At 36.3% G+C, this 19443-nt stretch overlaps 1 protein-coding gene across 2 annotated transcripts in view; it reads right to left on the bottom strand.

The window, feature by feature from the left end:
* Positions 1-3637: 3637 nt before the first annotated feature.
* nol10 (nucleolar protein 10) overlaps positions 3638-19443 on the bottom strand; it is a 29588-nt gene continuing 13782 nt past the window's right edge. The window contains exons 13-21 of one of the 2 annotated variants that reach the window (XM_051868537.1): positions 18637-18689; positions 16945-17071; positions 15317-15396; positions 15111-15209; positions 12580-12666; positions 12279-12446; positions 10681-10994; positions 7880-7982; positions 3638-4737 (exon numbers count right to left, since the gene is read on the bottom strand). In XM_051868537.1, coding sequence (XP_051724497.1) covers positions 4561-4737; positions 7880-7982; positions 10681-10994; positions 12279-12446; positions 12580-12666; positions 15111-15209; positions 15317-15396; positions 16945-17071; positions 18637-18689 — 1208 coding nt within the window. In that variant the 3' untranslated portion in view covers positions 3638-4560. The remainder of the gene's footprint in view (positions 4738-7879; positions 7983-10680; positions 10995-12278; positions 12447-12579; positions 12667-15110; positions 15210-15316; positions 15397-16944; positions 17072-18636; positions 18690-19443) is intronic. The other variant, XM_051868538.1, reaches the window with a different exon arrangement.

Here is a 19443-nt window from a genome sequence, read left to right as displayed (position 1 = left end):
TAAGGATTTTTTTAAACTCTGCTGCTCTTTCACGGAAACTTGGCTGAATTAAACTATTCTGGAGAGCGCATTACATTTTCCCGGCTTCCAGCTGTTCAGAGCAGTTAATCAGAGACAGTAAAATTCTGGACCATTCTTAAATAACTATAAAGCAGGGATGGGAAATGTTGATCCTGGAGGGCCATTGTCCAACACTGAAGAAAAAAAAAAAAAAAAAAAAAAACGCACACCTGCCTGTAACTTTAGTAATCCTGAAGACCATGATTAGCATCAGGTATGTTTAATTAGGGTTGGAGCTAATGTTCCCCACCCCTGCTATAAAGGATGCATATCACTGTCTCAAAGGCAGCTCTGATCACTATCTGGTTCATCTTATACAGACCTACAGGCAGAAACTGAAATCAGCTAAACCTTTAGTAAGGACTTTTAAAAGATGGGACTATTGAAGCAGAGCAGGATTTACAAGCCTGCTTCGAGTGCACTGAATCTAGTTCCAAATGTAGGTTCGGGAGCAGCCCAAACATTCAGTCCTGTCAATCATCATTACAAGCGTATAAGCAGTAGTCACTGCATCATCCCTCCTCCTCCCCATCTCCTCTTCTATTTCTTTTATTCTGCCTCTGCGCAGTACTGTTATTGAGCCGAGCCGAGCCGAGCGAGCCTCGGGTTCAAGCCTCCTGCGAGAACAGCAAGCCAAGTTTGTTTTACCATTAACCATTCAGACTGAATGGGCAGGCGAACTTGTGAATTGGAGCGTTTTTGAGGCTGCTACCACTGATCTGGATGAGCTCACCGATTCTGCAACATCATATATCAGTTTCTGTGAGGATATGTGCATTCCTACTAGGACTTATTTAAAATACAACAATGACAAACCGTGGTTCACTGCAAAACTCAGACAGGCCAAAGAAGATGCCTACAGGAATGGGGACAGAGTCTTGTATAAACAGGCAAAATACACACTGACAAAGGAGATCAGAGTGGCTAAATGGAAATTCTGTAAAGCTCAGGAACCATCTTGCAGCCAATGACCCCTCATTAGTGTGGAAAGGCCTGAAAGTCATCACCAACTACAAGACCCCATCCCTCCTCCTGTCCAAATTAACCCAGCTCTCTGTGCCCACCTCCATCTGTCAGTGGATCACCAGCTTCGTGACAGACAGGCAACAGCTAGTGAGGCTGGGAAAAATCTCATCCAGCACCTTCACCATCAGCACTGGTGCTCCTAAAGGTTGCGACAGGTCCCCACTGCTCTTCTCCATCTTCACCAACAACTGCACCACAAAAGACCCCTCTGTCAACACTTCTGAAGTTTGCGGACAACACCACACTCATCTGCCTCATCCAGGATGGTGATGAGTCTGCTTACAGACAGGAGGTCAAAGAGGTGCAGTCATAACAACCTGGAGCTAAACATGCTCAAAACAGTGGAGATGATTGTGGACTTTAGAAGAAACACCCCAGCACTCCCCCCCCACTCAGCATCATGGACAGCACTGTGGAAGCAGTGGAGACATTCATGTTCCTGGACACCACCATCTCTCAGGACCTGAAGTGGGAGTTCCACATAGATTCCATTGTGGAAAAAGTCCCAGCAGAGACTGTACTTCTGTTACAACCCCCTTGTTTAGAGTCGCAACATAAAAGATGGATCAGACAACAAAGTCTAATCAATGCAAATATTTATTAAATTGAATATTACAACCTATAATAATAAACAGAAGTCTAGGGATAAAACGGAAAATAAAGAAATAAGTATAATTACAACAATATCAATTACTACATTATATAAGAAATGCAGAAGAAACAAATGGGACAAGAGTCAATAAGGTCTTACATACTGCAAGAGCCACTCCTGAGAAAAACTTTCCCACATAGAGTGCCTACCCTAAATAATACACAATACTCCAACTAATTATCAATTAACACAAAGAACACCAATCAAAAACTCCCCCACTCTGCCCAAAAGGATCAGGAAGAGACTCCCCCACTCCAAAAGAAAAACAAAGAAAACAAACATAATACAAATGTTAAACTATAATTTAAATATAGATATACAGTAACATTAATACTCATCTCCATAAATCCCACTCCATTTTGCTCCCGAAATCCTAGGACATCAGAGAGAAAAAATGAGAGACAGAGAACAAAGAAAGAGAGAGAAGAAAAGATTGTCGACACTACTGGGATACCTTACAAACAATAGAGAGCATCAGCAATCAAGTTATCTCATATTATTTATTTTTAACTTGTAAGTGAAAAGGTTGTAGAATAAGGCTCCATCTCATAATTCTTTGGTTCCTGCCACGCATTTTATCCAAGAAAGTTATATAGGACCACAGATCAAACTCAAATAGACCCTGAAATGTTGAACTGCTAAAACCAGGGCTAGAGCCTCTTTTTCCACTGTAGAATACATTTGCTGGTGACGATTGAATTTTTTTGAAAAATAACTGACCGGATGCTCAATCCCATTTACATCTTGCAAAAGAACAGCGCCAGCACCGTAAGCACTATCATCAACAGCAAGGAGAAAAGGTTTTTCAAAATGAGGCATCTTTAGCACGGGAGCATTGGCTAAAAGAGATTTAGCATTATCAAAGGCGCACTGACACTGTTCTGACCATTTAAAAGGTCTCTTTGAGCTTAACAAATCAGTCAAAGGGGCAACTACATTCGCAAAGTTCTGACAAAAGCCTCTATAGCAGCCCACCATCCTGAGAAATCATCGTAACTCGCGACGGGTAGCTGGAATGGGAAAACTACAGATAGCATCAACTTTAACGTTGATATGTATTACACAAACCCGGCCAACCACCTTACCCAAATATGTCACAGTGGCCTTGCCAAATTCACACTTGGAAAGATTTATAGTTAAGTTAGCTTTAGCCAAATGCTCAAAAAGCTCTTTAATTTGTGCGAGATGTTCACACCAAGAAGAAGAACTGTACAAAACATTGTCCAGGTAAGCTTCACATCCTGTCAACCCAGATAACACTCAATTTACTATCCGCTGAAATGTAGTCAGAGCATTTTGAACTCCAAAAGGCATAATTGTGTACTGCAGAAAACGATCAGGTGTAATAAAAGCAGATAGTTCTTTAGCACGTGAGGTCAAGGGCACTTGCCAATAGCCTTTCAGGAGACTGAATTTACTGACAAACTGTGCAGAGCCCACACGATCTACACAGCCATCAATTCTGGGTAACAGGAAACAATCAGGTTTTGTTAAAGAGTTAAGCTTCCTAGAGTCAGTACTGTAGTCTGCTACTTATACTGAAATTAATACGGATACCTGCTTACCTTTTGTTTTGTTTTTGACTGTTAAATATTCACATTCTTCATGCTATCTTTTGCAGGCTAGAGAATCCATTTTATTGCATGAAAGATCATTTGATGTTTTCACAAGTTTTTTAGAATTCCATTGTTGATTTGTCCTGAAAACAGTGTCACGCGCTGCTGCTTCAGCCATCATATGATAGAAATGTCCAAATAAAAATGTGTTCAGCAAGCTGACAGAAGTCGATCCATTTCTTTGTTGGAAATGTGTAAATGTAACTGAAGTTTTGTTTTCATTGTACATATTCGCTTTCCCGTTTGGCCACAGAGGGTCACATTCAACGGACAGACACAACGCTGTATTTTTTGTATTTATTTCAACAAATGGCAACCAAAATCAAACCCATAGACGCTCGTGAACAGTTTTGCAGTGGCTGCGTACAAGTTATGCTCATTCACAAGCCAAGTGAGAGTCATACTAGCAAATGTAATGTTAATTATTAAACCAAACAAAATACAAAACTTTAAAAAACACTCAGCAATGTGATTACTTTATTGAGTGATAGGCAGTGGGTTTAATCAGTGACATTAATAGATTTGCTATCCGGCGTCTTCTCATCACCTCCTCAACCTGCTGCCTTTGTGTTTTTACAAGTAGGATAGGCAAAATTTATGTTGTGAGTTACTATGGCATTTCTCCATGCACCATGAAGGACCTACATTGGCAATTTTTCACAATCATGACAGAAAATCAAAATGCTGCCCTAAACTTACTAGCAGAAAGGCAGCACGATCCTCCCAGTATAACGTGTACACAAAGCAGTTACCCAGAACTCAACAAGGTGTGACGTCAGCTTCACATTCTCTATAAAAAACACCACATCCCATCATGAAGTGCATATATTTAGTACACACTATACAGTAGAAGTACGTAAATCGGCACAGAGCCATGTTCAGTTTTGGTCTGCCGCTCTGTGCATTGGTTGATTAGTTTTGTAGAGTAAAACCATGACTTTGTAAACTAGTATCAAAAGCATTCCAGAAATGTTCAGCAGTAAAAGTGAATTGACAAATGTGTATAAATATAAGAGAAAAGAACAGGAAAGAGCAGATGTTGATAAAAATGTTTTATGGTTCTTCACAAAACACAAAAAAGTAAGTGAGTCAGTGACGGCATCTGTAATGGAACGGTCTCTTGAACACAAAAGTAATTCCTGACATTTTAAGGCAGTATTAGAAGTCCTGTATGTCAACATCTAGTGACCACAATCAGTCCTGAGTTTAAAAGGGTCTCCTTCCTCTTCCACCCCCACCTCCTCTTCCTCTCCCACCTCCTCTTCCTCTCCCACCTCCTCTTCCTCCCCTGTGCGAATGCAAGTGTCCAGCCGCCCGTCTGATCTTCCTCCTCTCCTCATGATGGTCACGTTCAGCCTGCTGTTGAAATCGCTGCTTTTCCGTCTGTGCAAGTATAAGACAGAGTTAGTGGCGAAGCCAAAATGGTCCACAAAAGGGATTTGTTATAATTTGTTCCAAAAGGTTACAACTCTGATGAATCTTAGCAGTGTTGGGTTGTGATGAACTAAAAGCAACGACACAATAGACTTGTCTCCACTATTCAGTAGCACAACAATCCCTCAGCTATTTTAAAAATAGTTGTTTTTTCCCCTCAACTAACAGGCGCCCTTTTCAAAAAAGCGTGACAACTCACTTGGCTGCAATCAGATGCGTTTTTTCATGCTCTCTCTTGAGAGGCAATGGGTAGCTTATTCATTTTAGTGATTCATCAGCTTTCTTTAATCATTCATTGTTTTGTTCAGACAGTTCATGGAAAGAAACAGTTCAAAGAAAGGTCTCTGTGTGGCATTTTACATCATAGTGAAATACAGTCTTTAAGTGCTGTCAATCAGTATATTTTTACTCTTTTCTAGTTTTCTAAGTTGTATTTGGTGTCATTTTTCTGTTCAAGTTTAATGTGGTAAACCTAATTAAAACTGATAGAAAAACAACTACTGTTTAAACTTGTGATGGTAGATTTGTTTGGACTCTAGTTCCACCTCTATGACAACAGTGTTTTAACTCTCTTTTACTGTAATTTGATTGAGATGGTCAAGAACAGAATGTTTTATACACTACCGTTCAAAAGCTTGTAAAAGTTTGTACGATTTTTTATGTTTTTGAAAGAAGCTTCTTCTGCTTACCAATTTTATTTGATCAAAAATACAGTAAAAACTGTAATATTGTAAAATATTATTAGTTTAAAATAGCACAACGGTTTACTTTTATTGTGAGTTTACAGAAATAAAAGTGGACCCTTTACAGTTTGCATTACTCTCATCCTACTCTTATCCTTAACCTGGCGCGTTAATTGCTGCAAATGTGTCTGTTTACAACGTGATTTTGAAGCATGAGTATTGTAGCCAAGCACAGACATTACTGTTGATAATAATGGCCAATCAGAGGTGTTTAAGTTAGACTCAGCTCAATATCCCTCAAAACACTGAATAAGTTTCTTTTTAGTGCCAGTTTAATAAGTCCTATGCTCACAAATCCTCTCATAAAAAGCGTAGTAGACACATTGTAATTTAAAGATTTATTTGAAAGACTTTGTGACTTTTCCTACTTTAGTACATGAAGTGCTGAACTTGGAGAGTAGAAATGGCTAATATAAGCCAACAAGTGCTTATCTGCCGCCATCTACTGGTTATAGTGGTATTTTTCGTGTTTTTTTTTTTTTATTTATTTATTTATTTATTTTTAAATCAAAGTGTTTGTTTTCCATCAAATAAAAATTTCAGTTTTACAAATGGGGACCATCTCTGAAGGATGAATAAATAATGATTTGTCATCATATTCAAAATAACATTTGAAGTGCTGGAATGTCCAATTACATTGTGTTTCTTATTCAAATGTTCTCAATATCTTCAAGTCTGAAATGTAATCAATAAAACTGGTTCATTGGTAAATTAGGTAATTGTGACAACTGCATTAAAATATAAATGCCGCATTTACTTTGATTTAGTGTCGATAAAGGGGTACTTGAGCCTTATTGATGGAGTTGTGGGGGTACTTGAGGCTAAAAAGGTTGGGAACCACTGGTTTAGATTATTTAATCTGTAGGTACTAAATAAGCTATATCATAGAGAGGGAGGAGAGAAAAAAAAAAAAAAAAAAAAAAAATCAACCCTTTATGCTGGGTAAATAAACAACCCAATTTGCTGAGTTAAATTAGCCCAACCTGTGTTCTGTCCTATGTTTACCCAGCCCTTGGGCTAAAAACAACCCAAAATATACACATGTATGTGAAAGGAGAATGTAAGTGTGTAAGAGTGCCAGAATGAATTATGGCTTGTACGGCCCCTCATACATATATATATACATATACATACATATACATATACATACATATATATATATATATATATATATACACACACATACATATACACACACGCACGCACATGGGTCCCATGGCCAAACCAGTTGAGAACCACTGTTCTAAATAATAATAATAACACTCGTTTTTGATACATTTAATGCTTCTTTGCTATATGAAAGTATTTATTTCTTTAAAAATCTTTCTGACCCCAAACTTTGAACGGTAAAGTGTAACTGTCATATTACTTTGACAGCTACAGCAGAAGGTGTAGATAATCACTGAACAATTACAGAAAGCTATTACATGACTTCAGAAGACTTGTATTATAGTGCATGAGTCATATGGACTACTTTATTTTAAATGGTGCTCGACAGGCTGTGCTCAATATGAACTGGCGTTCTATGGAAAAGGTCTGTGTGAAGATACTTTTTTGGTGTTCCATTGGAAAATCTATTAGCATGTGAGTGAAGTTATATCATTTTCATTTATTCATTCCTTTAATGCAAAGAATGAGGTCTACTAGCACAGTCGGAATAAAAAAAAAAACGCACATGTAACCACGTCAATCGGAATGAATTGGCCAAATTCATTTCATTCGGATTGTAAGGGGTGGTTTAAACCTTTTCTGACACTTGGACTGAAAACCGAAACTTGAAAATACTGCGCATGTGCAATGATGTAGAAATGGCGTAATGACGTATGGAACAAGCTGTTGTTGTTGAATAAAGTGTCAAATGACTGACATGTCATTCTAAAGTTCACCTTCCACTCATCGTCTATAAAGTGGAGCAGGACAATGTCTCACCAGTCCTTGTTTTGGACTTTCATCCACAGATGACCGGTTTTGGGCACAGGATTGAATGTTTCTACTGCTTGATTGATACAAGCTGCATAGCACAGCGGTTCATGTGCTCGTCTTCCTAATTAGGACCCAGAATAAATAAATGTCAAGTCTGCTAAATAAGCAATTTAGGAGAATAGTTAATGCAAAATCAATTTCGATTTATTTGAAGCTTGTGACATAAACATGAACACTAAATAAAGTGATTGGGTTGATGTTCGTGTGTACACTACGATCGGATTCATCGGTCAGAATGAATTAAACGTGTAAACCAAGTAAACGTGGCTATAGTGTTCTGCAACTTGGCAGATCTGGATGAGACATCAGTTGAGTTTCAGTCTGCACAGGTGGCAGCTGGGAAAGGTTGCCATCATCATGCTTACCTTCTTGAGTGTGAAAGTAAGCTGTTTGCTTCCAACTGCTGTGTCACTGAGGTTTAGCATCCCTGATCTCTCCTCCCGCTGGAGCCGCTCCTCCAGAGAAGTCCTGTGTGACATCAAACATGTTGTTCAATTTTCATCTAATGTGTCTAAATGCACAGTGATTGAGCAAAACACATGAAAAAATTACCAACAAATAAAGAATGACTCAAATAATAGAGCACAACGGGGCTAAAGGCACTCTGGGTAAGAAACACATTTCATTTTGCTCTCCTCTAAACCACTAGATTGCACAAAAACTAACCACAGCACAGCAACGCAAAGTTGATTCTGCACTAATAATGTTTTTTTTTAATTTTATAGATGTAGCAAATATGTTTTGAAGTCTTGTTAATGATTTTCAGTCAAGTTCAAGGTAATTAAATTGACAGCTTTTCAATAACTGAAGAATGTGAATTCTTATCTTATTACATTCTCATTACCTATTGTCAAGACAACTATTCTTTTTCTTTATAATAATGTGCATTTAAGAATCATTCACAATAAGACCATGCACATATATAAATAATGCAAATAGAGTACATTTTGATTTCATGTTGACTTTAATTTGTCAAAACCCTGTTAGGGTAAGTGTAAAAGGTAAACCATGTAAAATCAAGTCTGAGCGCATTAGACCATTTTCTAACACGTTAAAATCCATTAGGAGGTTCAGAAAGACATGCTTGCTTTATTTGGCACGCACATTTATATGTGGCCCTGAGTCAACGTGTTACCTGTCGATAAACCACCCACTGGGTGTCAAACAAGGTTAGTGACATTACTGACTGACACTGAGCGCTAGTGTAGTTATTATAACTTTCATTACAACATGTACACATTTATCAAATGTCTTAGAAGTAGGAACTAAAAGAAAAACGTACTATTTCAACTCTATTTTGGCTTTGTTTATAGAAGGGGTGTCAAAAATACAGCCCGCAGGCCAAATACGGCCCACAAGGGTGTCCAATCTGGCCCGGGGGATGATTTGAACTAAAATATAAAATAGAGATGCAGTAGTCCACTGGTCATAAATCCAAATGTTTTTTAGTTTTATTTTGGTCAATCTTTATTCCGGGCTTGCAAACAAACTGCTTTTGTAATAATTTCCCAAAATTTCCTTTGTGTGGAAATATTTACAAAATCTGTAAACAGGACGTTAACACAGGCACACGCTAAATACAAACACAAAGAGAAGAACAGACACGCCAGCAGAGAAAATACTGTACCATGCACAAGCTCACTGTTCGCAAAATATAGGAAGAATAATATAAATATTGAATTGGGGTTGGTATGGATGTATCTCTGAAGGGAAATGTCTTCAGAAAAGTTGAGATAGCTTTTCCTCTTATCTCCGTATAAATTAGTAGCCTATTTATAAATGCAGCGCTGCTTTGTGTATAGTGGTAACCATGGAAACGCTATATCACTGCTGTTCCATAAGCGCCACCTACTGTCAGAGAGTGAATCTGGATTTTCATTCAGTCCGTCTGATGATTTTGTTTTGTGCAAGTGTCTTATCACAAAGCTAAAGTCATACCATGCTGTTTTTGCTGTTAATCTTGAAGTTATATAATAACTTAAACTAAAAACAACTGCTCATGCTCATATGCATAACATCTTTGTTGGGATTGTGATAAAAACGCAGTGTTTGCCTCTAATATCAAAGAGCTATACATATTTTTTTTTTTTGTTTAAGGCCAGTTTGGCCTGTGAAAAAACAAACAACAAATTCATTCGCTTATTAAAAAAAAAAAAAAAAAATCTGCAACCAGTATCAGAATCGGCCAATTTGCTTCTAAAATAAACTGGAATTGGCCATGAAAAATCTAAATGGGTGCTAAAAAAAAAAAAAAAAAAAAAAAAAAAATAATTAAATAAAGCATTATTTTAAAAATCTAAGTCCTTTCGCTCTAAAAACAAATGCAGTTTCAAAGAGCAAAGTACTATACTATTTATCTTGCAAATTAATTTCTTGCTTGTATGGTTAACATTAATACAACTGTTAGCGCACTAAGGTTTGGGGGGGAAAAAAACTGGTTTACAGTATTGTGACAGTATCGTATTGTGAGATCAGTATTGTGAATTGAAACATGACATTAGCGTATTGTTACACCTCTAATAAATAAAAGCGTTTCAAATATTCAAAATCGATATGCATCGAACAATTTTTGACATTTTTGTATTCCCTTCAATTTGAGCAACCCATCTTTAAAGGGGACCTATTATTCCCTTTTACAAAGTCTTGATGTTGTTCTTGTGTTCTACTACAACAGGTTTTCCTGCTTGAATGTTGATTATTTTCCTCATTCTCCATTGTTCAGCTCCTCTCTTCCCAGTCTGTCAGTAACGCTCTGTTTAGTTCTTGTCTCTATGAAGCCCCTCCTTCTGAAAAGCACAATGTGCTCTGATTGGTCAGCTGGAGCAGTGTGTTGTGATTGATGTTTGGGAAATGTCCATAACCGCCAGTTTCAACACACTACTAACTCAGTCAACCAGGCCCCGCCCCTTTATTCTGCGTATGAATTATTTAAATGAGGAATATTGTGAAGAAAACTCAAAACTACAATGAACACTGACACTGATATAGAGAAGAACTGGAACTTTTCAGAGCTTTTTCAGGCTCAAACAGCAACATTACACACTAAAAACAGATGAACATGAGAAAAAGCATACTAGGTCCACTTTAAGCACAAGATGTACTTCATTTTCCAAAGTTTGGTGCTATAAATGGTTTTAAAATGTATCCATGACAACGGGTAACTTACTTCTGCATCTTTTGCTTGTGGGAAACGTCGCTGAAGCTGCGAAACTCCTCTCCTGCTTTGATCTGGTAGAATCGGGGCTGGTTCTGATGCTCCTGCTGGAGGTTTCTGACTGGATCAGAACTCTGTAAGCTGGTGTCGCGGTCCTGTTGCCTTCTCTCTTTCCTTTGGTTAAAGCTGCGCTCTCGCTCCTCCACCCGTAAAAGACGTCGCTGCTCCCTCACTTCCTCCACCCAACTCTTATCGTCATCATCAGAGCTCTCCTCTTCCTCTGAGCTGCCACGGCCTTCCACCTCCTCCTCCTCCTCCCCATCCTTCTAGTGAGACAAAGTGAGTTTCAGAGAAATCTCAATGTGCAAATTAGATATTGCACTACTTGCTATATTATTATTCATAACAAATCAGGATACTTTAGCTCTGTTCCTTGTGACCTGCCTTTTCGTGTACGCCAGTGTTATTTTAGTTTTTTTTTTTCTCCATACTATGGAAGTCAAAGGGGTCCATCAACTGTTTGGTTACAGACATTCTTCAAAATCTCTTCTTTTGTGTTCAGCAGAAGAAAGAAATTCATACAGGTTTGGAACAACTTGAGGGTGAGTATGGCCCTGTTTACATCTGGGGTTTTAATCCATCTCTTTTGTCCACTTTCGAACACTTCTGCCCTGATTTTTTTATTATGGGTGGGTAAATGTATGGGGTTTTCAGGTTGCTACACATTTTCAATTTCAAAATTCCATACTTTTCCAGACTCAAATTTCCAAACCTCTCTGTAGATTTCTCAGACTCTACAATAATGCAGTTTGACCAGTGGGGCGCTGTAATGCAACTAATGTAATAATCGATCAAACATACCGATTAATTAGTGAAATAATCGTCGATTAACCATTCTAAGAATCATTAGATTAATCGCTTATCAAATGAATTGTTTGTTTTTTTAAATAAAAGCTGTTATTTTGAATCTATTTTTATTCATCAAAGAATCATAAAAAAAACCCCAAATATATTAAGCAGCAAAAACTGTTTATTCGAAATCAGCATATTAGAATGATTTCTGAAGGATCATGTGACACTGAAGACTGGAGTAATGATGCTGAAAATTCAGCTTTGATCACAGGAATAAATTACATTTTAAGAGAAGAAGAGAGTTCATTCAAAAACATTAATAATCGCATTATATTATACGGAAAATAAACGTGCAGATCTACATTACTATGTACTAAATAATCATTTTGCGTGACATTTTGCGTACTCAGCTCTATCAGTAAGTGTGAGTTTGCTTTTGTCTGTTGATTTATTATCCACATAGTTGATTAATTTTTCAGATAATAATCAAAATAATAGTTAACTGCAGTCTTTTCAGTATATAATTATGTTTGCCATCTTTCATTAAAATATTATTCATGTATTTTTTCCCCACTGTGACTGTCTTCTCTATGCTGGATACATGTGATACTGCCTAAGAATTTGGTGAAAATGATCTTATATTAGGCAGCATTATGATGCCTACCTTTTAAAATGGATTTTGGGACACATTAAAAAAGTCATCAGGTTTTGGAGCAGCGCAGTAAATAGTGCTGAATTAAAGTGATGTTGTTGTGTACCTGTTCCTCTTGCTGAACAAGCTGGCTGAGTTTCTTCCTCCTCTTTTCACCCACTTTAGACACAATGGGGTTCAGCAGGCGGAACTCCTCGCTCCGCTCATCCACCTGGTAATCAGGGTTCTCGAACATCACCTTGAAACGGTTGTCCATCAGGAGATTTTCTACGGCCTTGGAAAGACACAAAGATGGCAGCAAATTTTGAAAAAGAGTGTTGTGTGACAGAGAGAAAAGGTTTAAAAGATTGTTTGGAATATTTATTTAGTCCATCATTGTGGAAATGGGTGAAAGAAACATTGCCCACATTGCCCTTTTTCTTCTTCTTCTTGTTTGGAAGCTCACTTTCTTCCATGAGCTTCATGGCCAGTTCCTTATTGACCTTGGGCAGCTTCTGTTTAGAGATAACAAGACAGAGAATGACAGTCAAAGCATTGACGATAACAGACTCTGAGAAATTAGAAACGTTACATTCACTCAGTGGTGGACAGCTAACTAAGTATTTTTACTTTCTTACAGTATTTTTATTTTGGGAAACTTTTACTTTTTACTCCACTACATTTCATAAAAACATGTTCCTCGTTATTTTGAACTGAAGAACCAGCCCCGAGACGGATAGCAGTGTCTGATTCGTGAATGAACTGATTCTTTTCACTTAACCTGTTAAATAGGTTCACAAAAATCGCACCGAATGATTCATTCGTGAACTGGACCGGTCCGATTGGATCTGTTCTTGAGTCAACAGCTCGCTGATTCAATTGATCCGGTCAGAGCGAGTCTCCAGTTAACGATTCACTGAATTCACAAATCTGACTGACTCAAAATGAGCTGAGAACGGGAGATCCTTGGAGCGACTGATGGCGTGAAAAGTAAGTTAGTAATGCTGAATTTTAGGATTAATATTGTAAATGAAAATCATATTTAGGTCATAACTGTCAGTTGTTTGTGAACTAAATCTGCTGTAAAAGAGCTAGATGTATAAGCCCACTGAACTGCATGAATGTGGACATGTCCATATTTACGTATTATTGTCTGAACGGGGAAGGTTTTAGGTAAAAACTAAACATTAGAGTTAAAACAACTCAAATTAATGCCCATTAATGTTCCACGCTGCCGTACAAATTTCAAATGATATAAAACCAGAATGTTTGCATAGCGTTCTTCTTAAAATCTTATATTGTGTAAGTCGTCAACATTTATACACATTTTGCTTTTCCTCATTTCTATATACTACATATGGTATTTTTTTTTTTATTTTCACTTGTTTGCACACTTGAATTATCAGTAATTATCAGTAGGGTAGCTACCAGTGTACGACAAGTTTTGGTTATAAAATAAAAAATAGAGCTAGAGCTGGCTAATTAAAAATTCATAATGATGTCATACTGGGCTGTATTTTAAGCTCTATCTGTGTGTCTAGTACAATATAGCACAAATACTTTGAGCAGCAGGATGGAGTATATGAAATTGCAAAATAAATCAACTTTCATCAATTAGTACTTTTTACTTTTAATACTTAAGTACATTAAAAATCAAAGTACTTTTGTATTTTTACTCAAGTAAAATTGAAAAGGAATATTTAATACTTTTACTTGAGTACTTTTTTGTTACTCAATTACTTGACTTGAGTACTTCGTCCCCCACTGCATTTACTCAAACGAGGGCTCTATGATTTATGATTTGAGGAATCCAGTCATAAAACTGGAATTTACAGTATAACACAGAATGTCAATGAATTTGGCTGATTTTGGATAAATAAATATGAATTCTGCATGTCTCTGTGTGAACGAGCAGTGAAGTTTCGTCTACTACATACTCAAGAATGTTAAAGGAATATCACACAAATTTAAAAGGATTAGAAAAAACTATTTAAAAATCACTGGACTACATAAAAAGAAATGACAATACGTTTCAGTGTTCATCCAAACACCATCTTTACTTGTACACAGGAAGTAACTCTGGCAAATATACAAAAGTCACATGATCCGCACACATGTAGAAGTCACATGACTACCAAGTTGTCCACATAGTATGCTGAAGATGGTGTTTGGATGAACACCGAAACGTCTTGTCATTTTTTTTTTTTTTTTAATGTAGTCCAGTGATTTTTAAATAAAGAATTTGTTTGAAAATTTTATAACCTGGATGTTTTAGAAAGTCATGAACCTACAATTTAAAAGGAATCGTAGCATTTTCGTTAGAATAAAAAATTGATAGTTTTATGCCTCTAAATCATACTAAATCATGAATCCAGAAAAACAGACAACACAGATTTCTGAAAACATAAATCATCTCAGAGCCCTATTATTGTAAAACAACAACAAAAAAAAAGTTACATAAATTGTATACATTTCATGATTTCAATTAATCAGGCAAGCAAGAATTTAGATTACTAAAATTATTTTTAAACATTAAAATAGAATCCAGAAAAAATTAAATAAAAAAATAAAAACTACAGAAAACAAAATAAAAAAAATAAAATGAAGTTCATAACTCCAGCTAACTAAACATTTTTAAAAATCTGACTTGAAAATTTGTATTTTTTCCTAAAGAAAAAGTGTTTAGTGATTTGATTACACTTCTTATTTTAAGGTGTCCTTGTTACAGTGTAATTATACAGTTAAGCAATATTGAGCAATATTAATTAACTACATGTACTTTGGTACTTGGTTCAGGGTTAGTTATCACTATAGTAACTACGTGTAACAAGGACACTTTCTGTAACAAGATTTCGTTCCGCCATCCCTTCAGTCATTCTTCATCTGCCATGTTTACTCATAGCCAAGATAAGCACACAATCAAACATACAGAGATGGTGAATGTGGCAACAAGTGTTACCTTAAGCTGGACTCTCTGAGCTCTCGACTCCTCGATCTTCTGCCGGATTCTGTCCTTACGGTACTCTTCATAGGCAAATGGGTTCGCCATGGTCTTTACCTACAGAAATGCAATCAAAAAGCAATCAAAAATGTTTCATCATTTAAAATACACCAAGCAGATGTCCTTTAAAGAACATACACTAACACTCTGACACAAATCTGCACCTTGTGGTAGAGCCTGATGTCCATGAAGAAGCCGTGCATGTAGGCCCTGAGGAGAGGCGAGCCGATCAGATGCATCACACCTTAGAGGAGGGAAACAAGCACAATGTCAGGAATGCATGAATTACAAGTATGGTAAAAGTTTAGCACAAATATCATAACCTGCTCAGTTGGTCCCAATCCACTATATTTTTCTATGGACACTTAAGCCAGATTTAGTGCACTAAAAATCACCTTGACATCAGTTAATTAAAGAGCCCCTATTATGCTGTTTTAAAGGTTCTTAAATTTTGTTTTGGAGGTCTCCTATATCATGCATCAAAGGTCAAAAAACGCTTTCATTTTCTCACAATATACATTGAACATCACCACATTTTTCAAAGATTCTCCAATCCCTGTACAGCGCATGCAGAATTGAAACGCCCTTTACCATAACTGATTCAGCTCCGGAGGCTTCCAGAGCTCAGCAATTGTACACACTGTAAAGACCGTAACGATGGTGTCGATTTTACCATATCAATCTGAGTGTGATTCCGATGATGAAACATTGGAAGAACTAGTTATTCAACCCAAGCCCCCATCGCAAGAACTGATACACTACTCAGTTTAACGTTCATCATGAGATGTTGGAACTGTAATTTCTCTACATCAGCATTAACAAGTGTATGTCCATCAACAAACCAATGTGTATATATCTCATTATATTGTGGTGTACATGTCTGAACTGTATCATTTAACTGTATCAATAATAGTGCTTACGTTAGTCGAGAACTAATGTGAATGACTGATGTAACAAAGTTTGTTAAACAAATCTTGCTCCATCCTTTATCATTACCGAGTTGTAAAAATGAAATCTGTATTAATGGACACAGTTTTAGGTAGTAGTGAACCACAGCTGATTAGCAGAACTCTTTCAGTAAGAGTGATAACATGAGTTAGCTGGAGACCTAGCACAATATAAAACAATATAAAGCAGCACATTTGAGCTTCAGCAAGAACCAATAAGATTCATTCTTGTGTTACGCTGTACGTTTGAGCTGCGTAACCAAAACTGAACACCCTTTCCCAATAAAAATCTTGCCTTCCATCAAATCAAATCAAGGTGCACCCAATAAATTAATGGTAACACACATTTAAAAAAAAAAAAACGGTGGTACAGTGGAACGCTAACAGGTTAAGAAACGAAGTAAAAGGCTCTTTTTTATGAATAGATCATTGAATCACCGATAAGTTAAAAATCCATTCAGGAACGAAACACTGTGTTGCTCAGAGATGCAATTTTGTGGTCATTCTAACAGCATTCTACTAGACAATATCACACAATGAAAGCATGGACTCGCAAGATGAGCTTTTGCAAAGGGAGTGACACACTAATGTCAGCTTCCACATATTTAAAACAACAATTACGACATTAACGTGAATGATACATAATCGCACACCCCTACATAAAACACTTATTTATAATACTGGTTTCCATTAATTACAAATTCAAGCCTGAAAAACTGAGCAGAACCCAGCACAAAATCTAACTTGGGTCCAGTTGGACTCGGGTTGGGTAGCAGATCTTTAATGCAAGTATCTTATTGGTGATCTTAGGACCAATTCTCCAGGTTCCAGATTCTCCAACTTACCCAGGTTCTCCAGGTCTTTGCGGGTGACAAACTTGTAGTCGTCATAGATGGTGCTCTCCGGGTTCTCCTCAAGCTCCTCGGTGAGGTTATCCAGGAAGGAGCACCAGCGTGGAGCTGGACCCAGAGCCTGAAAGACAGCATAACACAGTAGAGAAAATGTGAGTGAATGGCAAATAAGGATCCTTTTGAGGGAGATCATGAATGGCTTCTCAACATGGTAGTTTACAGACATTATGAAGATGATCTTGAACAATTAAGGATCGATCTAACAAAAACAGTTTTTTGATTAACTGATTAACTGGTCAGATTTCACAGCAAAATCAAAAGAAGTTGCCCGAATAAAGGCTATTTTATGTGTCAGTTTGTATTGTACTTAATTGCCATAAAAAAAATAAAAAAATAATCAGATTTCCTTCCAGAATTCCCAGTGAAGTGGAAAAAAAGGGTACATAATGGCAATATTTGTTTTAACTGACAATAATTTATGCTGCATTAAAAAAAAATAAAAAATAAAAAATTACCAGATAAAATTGATTTCTCTTGAAAAATTTATGGCAGAATTCTATTATTACTGAGTAATAAAATTTACTTCTCAAAGTAATAACAACAACATTAGATTGATTATTATTATTATTATTATTATTATTATTATTAAGAACATCATACAACCAAGATAGTTTTAAAGATGTTTTAATTTATACAGTATACAAGTTCTGTTGTGCAGCACCTTGTTTGACATAGTTATTTAAATTTTTAAAGTTTCATGAATTTATTTCATTAGACACTTGTAAATTAATTGTTATTTTTATTTGATTACATTTTAAATAATTAAATTATGAATTTTATTATTTTCATAATTCATAAAATTATGAATTGAATTGTTATGAATTTCATTAGACATTAATTTTTGATAAAATTTGTATTAAATCCTGAAATGCAGAATACAGAAAAAATAAAACTGAAAACACGGAATCTGGCAAAAATGAAACAGATTTCATGGGAACCTAAACTAAAAAGTAGCTTGCTCTGAGGAGTTTAAGCTGAATTTACGTTAACTCTTCAGCTCTTGTTAAATATCAATACCGAATGATATGAAAAAAAAAAAAAAAAAAAAAAAAAAATTAAATGAATATTTCTGGCCATATAGCCCAACTTTAATTGTGCGTTTGGGGGGAAATGTGATGAAATTCTGGCTTCATTTTCTTCATGCAAAATACTATTTAATTAATTCTTTTGAGTTTAGTGTGAAATGTGAGCCAGACATTCCATTACACATTTCACTGTTGTTTGACAGAAATGTCACTGCTTTCATGAAGGGCTTATCAACTGATCGAGTGTGTTTGTAGTTCTTATTTCTGCAAATGTGTGTATGTGTTTGTACTCAAGCACAGACAGAATAAACTCTCTCTTATTGCCAAACACACAGAGCTATATAATGTGCAGGTCTGGATCACAACACAGTTTCTCAGAAATGTCTCAGTTGCCCTTAACTTCCCTAAACTGCCCTGTTAACAATAAACACTATAAACCCACTGTGAAGGCTTTTACTTAGAAAGACAAGAAAAAGGTGTAATTAGTAGAGCAAGCCGTACACGGACATGCCATGACTAATCAAGGTATGAGGAAAGAAATGTGCTCAAAGCATTGGCTCATTTTTACATTATACTTCATAACACGTCATCTGGTACTTACAGGAATGTAAAAGGTGTTCATTTTGGGAGCTTCATTGGCAGTGAAGAGCATTCCTGTAAATTGGGTCACAAAGCAGCAATTAGAAACAAAAACAGCACTCATGGGACATGAAACCCCTATACATGCGAGTCAACTTCAGCACATGTCAGCTGATGGTCTCAGACGTGACAATGTCAACCATTTCCCGATGTGTGTTTACAGGCCTAATCATTCCAGCTGTGTAATTATAATGCACTCCCAAAAAAGCAAGCACAATGAACCAGTCACTACCGTTCAAAAGTTTGGGATCAGTATAATTTTGGTCAGTAATACTTTTATGAACACCATATTTTTGATCAAATGCATTGAACAGTTAAAAACAGTAAAAAGAGTCACATTGGGAAATCTTATTCAAATAAAAAACTTCTATTGAAATATATTTTATTATCTATTGCTTCTTTTGGATCAGGGTTTATTTAGAAATTTCATTAATAGATGAAAATTTTAGAAAGTGCTCTATGAAATATTAAACTGAAAGATTTTATATGAGTTACTGTAATGTTGCAAGATGTTTAAATGTATATTGTTATATAATTTACATAACACAATTTTGCGTTTTTCTGCAATAATTTGCTAATTTTTCTGCAATAAACCAAACTCCAAAATACAGTAAAGACAATAATATTGTGGAATATTATTACAATTTAAATTAAAGCTGCAAGCAGCGATGAAAGGGCCCTCGCACCCAGGCTCACCGCCACCCGGTGGCCTTAGGAAAACTGTGAACAGTGGGTGATAGTCATTTAAGCGGATAAATAGAGGAGAAAT

The sequence above is a fragment of the Ctenopharyngodon idella genome, chromosome 17 (assembly GCF_019924925.1).
Source record: "Ctenopharyngodon idella isolate HZGC_01 chromosome 17, HZGC01, whole genome shotgun sequence".
NCBI classification, from domain to species: Eukaryota; Metazoa; Chordata; class Actinopteri; order Cypriniformes; family Xenocyprididae; genus Ctenopharyngodon; species Ctenopharyngodon idella.
The sequence above is the reverse complement of the archived record's forward strand: the minus strand, read 5'-3'. Positions and strand labels throughout refer to the sequence as shown.